The 14,711-nt window shown below is 42.6% G+C and overlaps 1 protein-coding gene across 1 annotated transcript in view; it reads right to left on the bottom strand.

Moving 5' to 3' along the window:
• RYR3 (ryanodine receptor 3) overlaps window positions 1–14,711 on the bottom strand; it is a 626,301-nt gene that overhangs the window by 63,578 nt on the left and 548,012 nt on the right. Inside the window, 2 exon segments of the mRNA XM_049899608.1 lie at window positions 4,635–4,875; window positions 7,436–7,756. Coding sequence (XP_049755565.1) covers window positions 4,635–4,875; window positions 7,436–7,756 — 562 coding nt within the window.

The following is a 14,711-nucleotide window of genomic DNA, read 5'->3' as shown; positions in this document are numbered from 1 at the left end:
CCACAGCCTTCAGAATGGGTTACACCTCAATATAAAGAAAACAAAAATGCTCACAACTGCACCAATAAGCAACATCATAAGTTGTCAAGGATTTCATTTTATTGGGTCCACATCAACACTCATGGGAGCAGCAGTTAAGAAAATAAATGACATACTGTACTGGACAAATCTGCTACAAAAAAAATCTCTTTTAAGTGTTAAATAGCAAAGGTGTCACGTTAAGGACTAAAGTGTGCCTGACCCAAGCCATGGTGTTTTTAATTGCCTCCTATGCATGTGAAAGCTGGACAATGAATAAGGAAGACCGAAGTAGAATTGATGCCTTTGAATTATGGTGTTGGTGAAGAATATTGAATATACGGTGGACTGCCAGAAGAACGAATAAATCTGTCCCAGAAGAAGTACAGCCAGAATGCTTATTAGAAGCAAGGATAGTGATGTACTTTGGACATGTTATCAGGAGGGATCAGTTCCTGGACAAAGACATCATGCTTGGTAAAGTAGAGGGTCAACAAAAAAGAGGAAGGCCCTCAAAGAGATGGATTGACACAGTGGCCACAACAATGAGCTCAAGCGTAACAATGACTGTGAGAATGGCACAGGCCAGGTAGTGTTTTGTTGTGTTGTACATAGGGTCACAACGAGTTGGAACCAATTCAAGGGCACCTAACAAAAACAGCACTCTCTAACTGATGCCAAATGTTAGGACAGAGACATATATCATAAGGTTTTTCCCAAAGCCTTCCAGCTTTGAATCTAATGTCATCAGACTATACCAAGCTGTCCACTAATCGTAGGTCACTGTCTAGGATTTATCCATGCTTTTGAGCTCCTGGTTCACTGATATTCTCCCCCACACATCATCAGTTTTTGTTCTCACTGATTTCAATACATGTGCTGATGAACCATGGCCTCAGTTCATAGTTCTTGCCTCTAAGGATCTGCCCTCCACCTGCTTCAGCATTCAATTCCGTGGCCATTACCAACAACTGCAACCTCTCCTTACTCCATAATCTTAAATTCACACATCTTACTCTGTGACCACTACCTCTTACCTTGTACCCAGACACCAACAATCCTTCAGCCCCACTAGAACCAACAATCCTTTGTTCTTTTGCCTTTTCACTATTTTTAGTCCCTTTATGTCCTTACTTCCTTCATCTTCCAGATTAAATTCCATGGTCAGTCTTTATGGTTACCCTCTTACATATACTCTCAGCTCTCTAGCCCCTTTTGGTTTGTTACACTTCCATGGCAAAACCCCATCCGTGATGAAATCCAACTCTCTTCTTACTCTGGGCCTGTATCTCACAGTTGAACTTGGCTGGAGAAGAAGAGAACCTGATGATGGGTCTTATTAAATTCATGACCACAGATCTCAAGTGGGGCCTTTAATACTGCCCACAATCATACTGCGTTTCCCTGGTCCATTCGCTCTTCCTCTCTTCCTGGCAACTACTTCATATCTTCTCTTCACTCCTCAAGGCCCCCCAATACCTTCTCCCCATCCTCACTCTCAGTTGACCTTTCTTCCTACTTTACTGAGAAAATGAATTAGAAAAGGACTCCCACAGACCCCTCCCCCATCCATATATCTAAAATCAGGCAGTGAAAACCTCACAGATCACAACAGAATACTGTCCAGCATAGTGCTGGAAGATGAACCCCCTAGGTTGGAAAGCACTATACAATAGCCACAACAACGGACTGAAATATACCAACAATCATGAAGATGGCACAGGATCAGGCAACGTTTTGTTCTGTTATAGATAAAGTCACCATGAGTCATAGCCAATTCAAAAGCAATTAACAACATACCTATACATATATGTGTAGATATATATGTATATGTGTGCATGCACGTGTATTACGTATGTGTGTATACGGAAGCCCTGGTGGTGTAGTGGTTAAGTGCTACAGCTGCTAACCAAGAGGTCAGCAGCTCAAATCTGCCAGGCACTCCTTGGAAACTCTATGGGTCAGTTCTACTCTTTCCTATAGGGTCGCTATGAGTGGGAGTCGACTTGACAACAGTGGGTTTGGTTTGGGTTCTTTTATGTGTATAACCAAAATTTATGTGTATACATATGTATATATAGATATCTACATATGTGTGTGTATATGTGTATACATATAGATACATATATTATATACTGTACTTTTATATAACAAGTGCATTACGTGTTTTTTGCCAACCACGCAACCCCCTCGCGCATTATTTTCCTAGGCATGCTATGACTGTTATATGTGTGGGCACATTATTTACATGTGCACGTTATTTTCGAAAAACACAATATGCATGTGTGTGTGTGTGTGTGTGTATGCATACATATACATCAGCGTCAGTACTACACTCTGCCTTCCTGCTCGTTCCTGTGGATGTGTGACCGGCCCTTTGCCTGCTCAAGGAAATTCATTCAGAAATTCTCTCACCTCCTCTTACATTATCAATTTCCTCTTGTTTATTGGATTATTCCCACCAGCAAAGAAACAAGTTGACAAGTCTCCTATCTTAAACACCTCTCTTGATCCTACTTCTGCCTCCAGCTAGCACCTCATTTCTCTGATTCCCTTACGGTAAAATGCCTTGAACAAGTTGTCTCTATTGCTGGCTTCAAGCTCTTTTCTCCCGTTCTCTCTTAACCCACTTCAAGGAGGCTTTCATTACCACAATTTCACTGAAATTGCCCTTGCCAAGGTCACCAATAACCTCCACACTGCTTAATTTAACAGTGTACTTTCGGTTCTCACCTTACCAGCAGCATCTGAATTAACTGGTCATTCTTTCCTCCTGGAAACACTGTGAAGATGGCACTCAGGACACACCATTCTGTTGGTTTTTCTCTCACCTAATTGGTTATTCCTTCTCAGTCTCACTTGGTGGTTCCTCTACTTCTCCCTGACCTCTTAAAGTTGGAAATCCCCAGGGCTCCATCCTTGGAACTCTTCTATTCTCCTTCTTCCTCCATCCTCTGTTTATCTCAGTTTCATGGTTCTTGAAGACTACATATCAATATGTTGATAGCTCCTCAATTCATAGGTCTACATTTGACTTCTCCCCTGAAATCTAGGCTCATATATTCAACTGCCAAATCAATACTTTCATTTTTATATCTTATGTTCTCATTAGCTGCCATTGAGTTGGCCCCCAACTCATGGTGGCCCATGTGTCACAGAGTAGAACTACCCTACAGGGTTTTCTTGACTGTAATCTTTATGGAAATAGTTTGCTAGGTCTTTCTTCCACAGATCCACTGGGTGGGTTTGAACCACCAACCTTTGGGTTAATAGCTGATCCCAAACCGCTTGCACCACCCATGTTCCTTTTTGTGTAACAGGAAGCTCAACTTTATCAGGTCTAAAAGTGATCTCTTGATCTTCCCTTCAAAAAAAATCTGCCCCACCCATAGTCTCCCAAACAGGAAACGCCAACAGACCTTCAAAACAGACCCATAATCTGACAACTTTTCTCAGCCTTCACTGCTATCATCCCAGCCTCACCACCAACTTTTTTTTTTTTTTATGGTAAAATATATATAACATTTAGCATTAGTGACATTCAGTACATTCACAGTTTTGTGTAACCATTGTCACTATCTAGTTCCAGAACATTTTCATCACCCCAAGAGGAAACCCCGTGCCCATTACGCAGTAACTCCCATTCCTCCCCAACCCCATCCTCCCTCCCCGCAACCACTTATCTGCTTTCTGTCTCTCTGGATCACATCAACTCTTAATGAGATCACTCATAACCAGTCTCCTCATTTATTTGCCCTCCACCACCTGCCCCTGCCCCTCACCCCTTGTCACAGGGTTCAAAGACTGAATCAGATCACGTCACTATGTTCAAAACCTCCAACGACTTCTCCTCGCACTCAGAGTAAAAGCCAGAGTTCTTTCAGTGGCCTTCATGTTGCCTCTCCAACCTCATCTCCTGTTTCCCCCACCCCTCACTCTTCTCCAACCATACTGGCCTTCCAGGATTCCTTGAACATCCTGTTCACATTCTTTTCTTAGGGCCTGTACCAGAGGAGCCCTCTTTCTGGACCACCCTTCCTCGAGACCTGCTTGGTTCCCTACCTCCCTCCTCAATATCGCTTTTTCAGTAACACCCTGTTTAAAACTGTGACTCCACCCCACCCTAGCACTCCTAATTCTCCTTACCCTGCTCTATATAATTTACTTATACATTTTGTTTATTGTTTGTCCTCCTCCCCATGAGAAGGAAAGCTCCTTGGGGCAGAGGTATTTGTTTTGTTCCCTCCTGGTCCCCCAATGCCTAGAACAGTGCCTGTCATAGTCAATTCATATATGTTGAATGAATGAGTGAAGGAGCAACAGAGGGGCAGATGTGGGTCACTGCTGCCCTTGTTCAAACAACTCTTTCTCACCTGTGTAGCCTGTGAGGATAGAAAGGGCCATGCCATTGACAATACGGAATCATTGGTCAAAGAAAGCACTGCCCAGAGGCACTACACCAGGGAGCTACTGGGGGGAGGGAGAGGCTGGCAGTTATAGCTGTGGCGGCCTCTTATCTCACCTATAAAGCTACCTGACACTGCCTTTTCATTCTATTCTGTTACCTACATTAGCCCCAGAATTGGGTAGCCAGGCTTCCACAGTTTCCTCCATACCTGTTGTTGTCCACGTAGCGAATCAGCATGGGGTAGAAGGCATAGAGGTCTCTGCAGAGGACTGCAAACTCATCCAGGATCAGGAGCTCTGCCTCCTGGGTGTCCCCTCTGCTGTCTGCCTTCAGCTGCTCCTCCTCCTGCACTATCTTGACAGCCTTTTTCTTCAGCTTCTCCAGAGTTGGGATAAAGTGGCTTCTCAGCAGGTCAGGCCTGGCTTTGCTGATTATCGGCTGGGCATACACTGTGTTGGGAAACAAAAGGGGCTCCCCCTCATTCACTCATTATGACAACTGATAAAAATGAAAGAAGCGATAGTGAAAAGTGAGGTTGTAAAATCGATAACGTAGGACAGCACTCGCCCTTAGTTCCCTTCCTTGACCTTCCCCTTGGCATTTCCTCTCATAAAGCTGCAGGTGGAAAGACCTACAGGAGAAGGTCCCTATTCCTGCTCTGCTCCCCCAGGCGGTGGGGGACTCCGCCACCCCTGACCTCCTCGTGCATGCATGAAGCACGCCACACCTCTTAGCTCTTCACAACAGACTATCTTGTATTGTTTTATATGAGTTTCATGTTGCTCTTAGCTCCTTGACCAAATTAAAAACTCCTTGAAGAAAGTCTTTTGTTCATAATAACAGATGTTGTGCTGAGTCAAGAGTAGGCACTCAGCATATGCTTTCTGGTTATTTTATAAATCAATCTCTTGTTAAAAACTCAGTAACCCAACTGCAGTCTTAGCTCCAGCCACCTGAGGACTGTTAACCTGCTACCTGGAGGCTCCTCTGGCCCTGAGGAAACAGACAAAATGGTATCAACTATAAATGAATGGAGAGGCTTGGGTGGCCACTAGCAGCAACAAGGAATCAGTGGGACTAGTAATTTGGTCTTCATAAAGATAATAAAACCTGCCATGTCTTACTCTATTTCTTAAATGGAAGATACCACTGGTTTAATTCACAATAAAGGCCAGAATCAAGTAATTGTAAAAAATATAACAAAACCCCAATAATTTAAATAAAATGAGTAAGAGTCATGAACCATTGACAAGATGCATTCAAGTATGATTTCAGAGTTTCTTTAGGTGGTGGTGGTTGTTGTTAGGTACCATTGAGTCAATTTTCACTCATAGAGACCCCATGTAACAGAGTAGAACTGCCCCATAGGGTTTTCTATGCTGTAATCTTTACAGGAGCAGATGGCCAGCCTTCTCCTGCACAACCACTGGGGTGGGTTCCAACCGCCAACCTTTCAGGTAGCAGCTGAGTGCTTAACCATTGTGCCAATGTGGTTCCTTTACATTCTTGCAGTTTTGCTTGTAAATCTCATTTTCCCTTGTTTATCTTCATAAAAAAGATAGCTTTAGAAAGAGGAGATTAAGGGAGCTCTGTGATGCAATACATTGATGAAGAAGTCACTGCGGGTCCTATAATGGCTCGTATTCACACCCCACCCATCACTGAGATGTGGCTCTGCTTTAGACCTGGCATGAGAATAACTGCATCTGATACGGATGATTTGGGGTTGCTATTTCGAATCGACTTTGTTCAGTCATAGGAATTAAGGAGCCTGACTGAAGGGGATCTGGATTCACCTGAGGAATGACAGGCTTCAGTCCTATTCCCATCAGTACCCTTATGCTGTGATACCTTTCCTCGTTGTACTTCTAGGGGGTTAGGGAGCCATCCTTTGATGTCTTTCCTTCCCTTACATCAAAACTCGTTGCTACTGAGTCCATTCCAACTCATAGCAATTCTGTAGGACAGAGTAGAACTGCCCCATAGTTTCCAAGGAGTGGCAGGTGGATTCAAAGTGCCGACCTTTTAGTTATCAGCTGAGTTCTTAACCACTACGCAACCAGACCTCCCATATGCCCACAACGGCCTACATTATGTAGCATCTATCAGCACACAAAAACATAATTTCCATCTCAGTTCATTTTTGAGACAGGAAGGGAGCAGAAACTTCTCTTCCTTGGTCCGGCACAAAGGCATTTTTTTTTTGACTGGGATGGTAAATTCACAGAGTTGGGCCATAGCTCCTTTTGATTTTTGCCACTGTGTTTGATGATCTAGTGGATTTTACGGGTGAAGCTGTTACTGGTTAACTCTCTAGCTAAACTGTGGCTCCATCAAAAGCAATGACTTTGTCTTATCTCCTACCTCCTCACTCAAATTTGACACAGAGGACGCTAAATATTCACAGCTTCCTAACGGGGCAGAAAGTGTGGTTTTTCATTTTCCAGGCCTCTCCTTTTTTTCAGGTTGCTTCAGGAACAGAAAATCAGTTAACTGCATTCATTAAGAGCTTACTGCATATAAGGAGTCTTAGATGGATCCAAAGGAATTAAAAAAACCTAAAACCCCAGAGTCCTGCTATAGTGAGCCTATACTAGAAAAGTGTCTAAAAAAGCATAAAGAAAAATACAAATGCAGAGTTTCATATATGTAAAAAGTAGACAGGATCACTTACCAAGGAAATTACAGACAATTACCACACTAAGAGCAAATGGGGTTCTTAAACATCAAAAGCAAATAAAGGACTGATCATCAGAGTTGGGTGGCGTTTAGCAGAAGGGCTTCCTGGAGATGTGAGGGGCCTGGATTAGTGGGGAATGGGGCGTGAGGATTTGCCCCAGGGAGCTCTGCCAAGGGGCTAAGTGGATTCTCTTTACTATTAAGCAACTGAGGGGAAAAAGAGTTTTAAAGATAGAAGAGCTTTTCCTCCAAATCAACATGGAGTCAACGAGAGATGAAAACAGAACCCAGGCATCTTGGACCCCGCGTGAGAAAAGGCAGCTGTGTTACCTGCAATGCGCTTCATCCAGGAGGCCTCGTCGATGCCCAGGTTGTTGTTGATGATTTTCAGAATGTTGCCCAGGATGACACTGAGGTGTTCGGAGGTGACCTGGGTGCAGCAGGGCCCTGCGCTGGGGGGCAGGTTCTCAGGGCCCCGCTCCCACCAGTAGGACAGGTAGTTGCAGAGCATGGGCAAGATCACTTCGATGACATGTGGCATCTCGGTGTACCGGGCCCCTGACTCAGCCAGGTCGTTGATTTCCTTCATCAGGCCTTCCAGGTGGGGGATGTCGGGGCACATCTCTTCTACAGTGTCTGGCATCCCCAGAACTGACCAAGAGGGCACAGGAAGAATAAAGGGACAGTAATTCACGTGCACAAGTGGTACAACATCTGCCTCTGCCCCCTGCCCCTCTTTGGTCCTTAGATATAGGTTTCTACACCAGGGCCTCATTAGCGAGCGCTGGGTGTGGTGCAACTCCTCTCCTCCAACTGTCTGCATAAAGACCGAAGCTTCCAGAAACTACACATCTTCCGAGATGTCATACCCTTTGAATTTGAGTTGATTCCGACTCATGGCGACCCCATGTGCTACAGAGGAGAACTGCTCCACAGGGTTTTCTCAGTTGTAATCTTTACGGAAGCAGACCCCCAAGTCTTTCTTCCACGGCATTGCCGGGTGGGGCAATGGTTTGAACCACCAACCTTCCGGTTGAACCATTTGCGTCACTAAGTGATCTTCCTAGATGTCATATTCAGGTTAAAACAATTAAACATATAGTTAAAGGAACTTAACAGTGACATGAGGAACATTTCATAAGATTTCTCTTTAATAAAGCCAGACTCCTTTTTCCACTGCAGAAAAGAAAGTACTGGAAGAGAAAAGCCAGTTTGTACTAGTCAAGTCGTGTTTCAATCACTGGATTATCTGTACTGTTCACAAAAGGAAAAAGAAAACATTCTCATCACACATCCCTTCCTCTAGACCAGAACAACAAAATTTTCCATCCAGTTGGAAAAAAAAAAAAAAAAATCGCACACGTTGCTTTTTGGATTTCCAACAGAAGTTATTGATGACCTGCAGTAACCTGTGCCAAGACTTCCTGTCAATCTCTTAAATCTTTTTGTTTTTCAAGGTTTATTTATAAGGAACAGTGGTTTAGTCCTATCTTCTCCTCAGGCCCAATAATTCAGGTCACTTCACTGAACAAGGACAGACAGGATGAAGTGGCAACAGATGAAGGACAACATTTAAACCAAGGAGGTTGTTAAGATATAAGAATCAAAAACAGAAGCAGCCAGGGAATTATCTGTCCTGCTTCCCCTAAGGTGAAGGGCGCTGTTTCCTGTAACACAAGGGAAGAGAACAGAAGGAACCTGAGGTTCCTGGCAGGGGAGACCTCTGAGACCCACCTTGGAGATAACAAGGGCTCTGAGTGGAGAGGTATGGGATGGCTCTGAGCAGAGAATCGCCAGCCCAAAAGCTTTGCGTATGCATCCATTCTTCTGACTGCTCTCTGCAGGGTCTGGCTGTGTCCAGGGCATTTTTCAGGGAGGCAGAGAGCATATCCAGACTTCACCCTTGGACCAAACTTCTCAGACTGGGGCAAAAGCATCAGGCTTTACAGGAACTTGGGCATCCGAGAGGCCACAGGAGATATGTGGCAGATTTGGGAAATTATTTTTTATATTAGGAGTAAACTGCAAAGATCTCATGAATTTTAAGGGTAAAGAAGAAGATTTCAAATAAAACTCTAGGTTTAGTGCATTGGCTTATATCTGCAGGCCCTTTGCCACTGGGGTTACTGCCTGCTTTTGGTATCTCTTATCTAGATTTTGGATCCATAGGAAAAGAACATGTTATCAGGAGGGACCAGTGCCTGGAGAAGGGCATCATGCTTAGTAACACAGAGGTCAGCGGAAAAGAAGAAGACCCTCAATGACATGGGTTGACACAGTGGCTCCAACCACAGGCTGAAGTATAACAAGGACTGTGAGGATGGCGCAGGACCAGGCACTGTTGTATACAGGGTAGCTATGAGTTGGAACCAACTCAGTGGCACCTAACAACAACAACAGGAATTGAAGGGTTGATAAATAAGACAGGCTACACCAAATTCCACGGCCTTTAGAAATATCGGCCAGTTGAAAGGGACTATTTTGACTTCTCCCACGGTTGTACTTCCTGCAGCAGAAATACAGAACAATATTATCCCAGCTTTTTTGAGAGAAGGAATCTGCAGCTGAGACAATCAGTTCCTCTGGGATTGTGTGTGCAGTTATGGATACTAGGGATGCAGTACATGATGAACGTAATTAATGTCACTGAATTATACATGTAAAAATGTTGACGTGGCACATTTTTTTTGTGTGTGTGTGTGTATATGTATATATATATATATATATATATATATATATATACACACACACAACCACAATTAAAATAACAGCAACAACAAAGTGATGGAACCAGAGGAGCCTCACTGGTAAGGAGAAGGTCCAGTGAAGTCCTAACATCCTTTCCCTAATGATGACTTCCGGTTGCTATCATTACAGCATTTTTGTGGGGGTAGAAGTCTAGAGATTTCTCCCTGTTAGAAGTCAGGGAAGGACCAGTGTTTTTCAAAATCCAAACAATTCCAAAGGGCTAGTAGCACATAACACAAAGAACTCTGTGTTCCTGTCATTCACAGCAGAAGGGAATTATACGGGCCAGCCATGGTCCACTGCCAATGCTGGTCATTTGCAAAGAACAAGTCTGTCCTGTCTTGCAGCAGAGCAACAACTGTCTTGGGTGACATCGATAAGGAAGTCTGGGGAGACCCTCACACATGAAATAACTTTACCCATACACTCTCAGAGTAAATAGGTAAAGACAGAGAGGGCAAACTTTCTACACTGGGGCTCAACACTTACAACAATGTCAACTGCTATAGGTGCAATTTAATTTTACAATTATTTGATTTAAGATTATAATGAGAAGGGTCAGGTGTGTGTGTTTAAATGTCATATAGGCAGTATTATCACAGGCACTTTTTCCCCTACAGAAGAAAAATACAGAGCTGCTTGGGGTTGCTGTACTGAAGTCATTATAATGACCTTTAAATGTTATTTATATGTAATTGGTCCTTGCTTGGAACAAACATTTACAATTCAGAAGGTGTTTTGTACTTCAAATGCCACATAATAAATCCACAGAATGAACTCTGCTGCACTAGCTACCTGAAAAACAGCCCCAGCTGGGTCTCGTTAGAACCAGACACAAGACTGTTAGGGAGGAATCATTAGACCATACTGTCCTTTCATCAAAGGAGTGCTGCTAGCTCAGTGGTTAAGCACTAGGCTGCTAACTGAAAGGTTGGTGGCTCAAATCTACCAGCTGTCCTGAGGGAGAAGATGTGGCAGCCTGCTTCTGTAAAGATTTACAGCCTTGGAAACCCTATGGGACAGTTCTACTCTGTCCTATAAGGTCACTATGAGTCCGAATCAACTCAGTGGTTATGGGTTTGGCTTTTGGTTTGGTCTTTTCATCAAAGGTTCTCAAAGTCTGACCCTCTGACCAGCAGTATCAGCATCACCTGGAAACTTGTTAGAAATGCAAATTCTCCGGCCCCATCCCAGACCTATTGAATCAGAGACTCCAGGGTGGGGCCCAACGATCTTTATTTTAACAAGCCCTCCAAGTAATTCTGATGCATGCTTGAGTCTGAGAACCACGGAGTCAGGTTCTAAAGCTGAATTTTTCCCCACTGAGAAGCTCTTCACTCAAGAAGACATCAGAGAGCGTCACCTCTTTGCAATACAGGCAGACAGCTTACGCTGGAATTGGATTGCCTTTTTCTCTGGTTGAATATGCCACAGAGGGTATGGAAGGTAAACAGGCTGATGACCTAGGATGTTTCCGGTCAATCCAATATTCTGATTAATAGACCACTGCCACCCATAAACAAAGACTTATCTATGTTTTAGTAATTGACATACAGCAATATTAAATTTTTTCTAGGCATACTTTTTTTTTTTTTGGACTCAGAAAATGCTTTAGGGTCTTAACTAAAACTATAGGGGATTAAGATTACTAAAATGAGTAATTCTGCTGGCAAAGCACCAAGTGCCAATTAACTATCCAATTGACTGAAGGGTTGCTAAGTCAGCTCATACTATGTTTCTAAACTACAGGCTCACAGCATTTGTCACCCTATACATCCCTCACCCTCTTCTATCCCTCAGCGCACCCACTTCGTATAATGAATGAAGTCTACCTTCTTAGAGCCCATTAAGCCATCAGTCATCTCTGCTGCAGGCAACCTGATTGTCCCAGAATATTCACACATACACTACTTTTCAAGAGCCAGACACTTGGTCAGCATTCACTCTATGCTGATTAATCGAATGATGAAAAATATGGGCTCAGGGGACTTGGGCATTGAGTCCCACAGTGTTTCATGGATGGATGAAATACTGTGTCATCCCTAATCACAGTCTTGTTGCTTTTCTTCCTTGTGGAGTAGGCAGTGATTGATGCTTGTTTTTTAATTTAGGAATGTGCCTTATTAAGGCAATGAAAAGTATGTAAAATAAGAGGGAACATTTTTCAAAAAGCCTTTGAGAAGGAGAACAATGGAAGAGAGTCAGTCCCCTCTGCTCAAAACCAAACTGGGGTTTTCTCCATCTTTGTCAAGTTCTTAATTTGCCTTGTTACTTTACCTCAATGAGCAGAGCCTGTCCATCTCTTTCTTCAGGAGCAGCTGTACACACTGGTTATACCAAGACAGAGACACTATTTCCCGAGTCATAGTTAGGATAAGATGAGTGTATAAATATCCAGGACTGTCATAACTCCATGTCCTTTGGAATTGGGGAGCAACACTGGGGCTGGCATTTGCCTGCATATACTACAGCCACTTCTCAGCTTCACCAAAGCCTATTCAGTCATTTAGTTCTCACTTTCGCAGCAAGCTGTGAGTTATTTGAAATCATGAGTGGGCAGAGAAAAACAAGGTTGGAGGTATATTTTTGCTAGTCTCAAGAAAGGGGAGAAAGGGTGAGGTGACACTGAGGCAGTTGGGGATGGTTTAATGTAACAAATTTCATATGGAGCTTTGGAAAGTTGAGGCATCTTGGCCATGTATCTCTCTTGGCTAGCTCTGAGAACACTAGTCCCCACTGTCTTCTAGCTGAGCAACAGAATTCTATTAAGCAGCCTTGTCCAGATTATCCTGGGGGTCATCACTGGGGGAAATGTACCTCTTTTACTGGATTAATGAGAATCAAGTGGGAATAAAGCCTCCATGGTTTGACACTGCATTCTTAGATGGAAGGAGCAGTGGTGACAACGAAAAGTGTGGCATGAACTCTGGGGTTTGCTGGGAGAGTCTTCTTCCTGATTCACCTAGCTTGTCAGCTCTCAAAGGTGGTGGCAAAATCTCTCCTCTACTTCATGTGTTCTCACAAGAAACCATCTCTTACTCTCTTAGAACTCTTCTCCCTTGGGGTCTCATGGTAGTCTGAAAAAGGGGGCTTAGACTAAATGGGATTGCTACTCGGTCCATCATCTACTGGACTCAGTATTTCAATATTCAGAAAATACTAGTTCTGGATAGGAGTGGTTCTGGTTTGAAATGGTTGACTTGGGTGTTTTCTTTTTCTTAATATTGATTAGGTCCATGGTTTGATAATTTTTGCCTCAGGCTACACTGAATCATTTTAGTTTCTTCTAATTAGAGTTCAAACTTGAATTAAGGTTCTTGCTTGAAATCTTCTCTATTCTATTTCAATGCCTTTAAGTAAGATCACAGTTAATCCAGATATGTGAATCCTTCCCTCTATCCCCCGGAAGCAGGCTTACAACCTGACTTGGATTGTAAGTTCTAGGTTATTCTAGAATGAGAGTTGGCAAACTTTTTCTGTAAAGGGTCAAACAGTAAATAGTTTAAGCACTGCAGGCCAGACAGGCTCTGTCACTATACTCAACTCTGCTACTGCAGTGCTAAAGCAACCATCAACAATATGTAAACAAATGGGTTCCAATAAAACTTTATTTACAAAAATTGGCAGTGGGCCACATTTGGCCTGTGGGCCCATACTGATCCTTATTCTGGAACCTAGTATATCAATGCTTCTGTTAAGAAATTCCTTTTCTTAGATTAGGCAGAGTAGCAGGATACAAGATAAGCACAAAAATCAGTTGGATTCCTATACACCAATAAAGAGAACTGCAAAAAGGAAATCAGGAAAATGCCACCATTTATAACAGCCTCTAAAAAATAAAATACTTAGGAATATATCTAACCAGGGATGTAAAAGACCTATACAAAGAACACTTCAAAACACTACTGCAAGAAACCAAAAAGATCTATGTAAATGGAAAAACATACCATGCTCATTGATAGGTAGACTTAACATTTTGAAAACATCAATTCTACCCAAAACAATCTACAAAAAACAATGCAATCTCGATCCAAATACCAACAACATTCTTTAAAGAGATGGAAAAACTAATCATTGACTTTATATGGAAAAAGAAGAAGCCCCAAATAAGTAAAGCACTATTAAAGAAGAAGAATAAAGTAGGAGGACTTGCACTACCTGACCTCAGAACCTACTATACAGCTTCAATAGCCAAAACAGCCTGGTACTGGTACAATGACAGGCACACTGACCAATGGAACAGAACTGAGAACCCAGACATAAATCCATCCACCTACAGTCACCTGATCTTTGACAAATGCCCAAAGTCTACCAAATGGGGAAAAGACAATCTTTTTAATAAATGGTGCTGGCAAAACTGGATGTCCATCTGCAAAAAAATGAAAGAGGAACCATACTGTACACCATACACAAAAACTATTATAAAAGACCTAAATATAAAACCCAAAAGTATAAAGATCACAGAAGAAAAAATAGGGTCAACTCCAGAGGCCCTAACATACGGCATTAACAGGATGCAAATCATTACTAACGACACACAAACTCCAGAAGATAAGCTAGATAACTGGGATCTTCTAAAAATTAAACCCTTATGCTTACCAAAAGACTTCACCAAAAGAATAAAGAGAGAACCTACAAACTGGGAAAAAAATTTTGGTTATGACAAATCAGACAATGGTCTTAATCTGTAAAATCTGTAGGATAATCCAACACCTTTACAACAAAAAGACAAATAATCCAATTAAAAATAGGCAAATTAAATGAACAGACACTTCACCAAAGAAGACATTCAAGTGGCTAACATTACATGAGGAAATGCTCGAGATCACTAGCCATCAGAGAAATGCAAATGAAAACC

This window comes from Elephas maximus, chromosome 10 (genome assembly GCF_024166365.1).
Source record: "Elephas maximus indicus isolate mEleMax1 chromosome 10, mEleMax1 primary haplotype, whole genome shotgun sequence".
Classification (NCBI taxonomy): domain Eukaryota; kingdom Metazoa; phylum Chordata; class Mammalia; order Proboscidea; family Elephantidae; genus Elephas; species Elephas maximus.
Note: the sequence above shows the minus strand (reverse complement) of the source record. Positions and strands in the feature narration are given on the sequence as shown.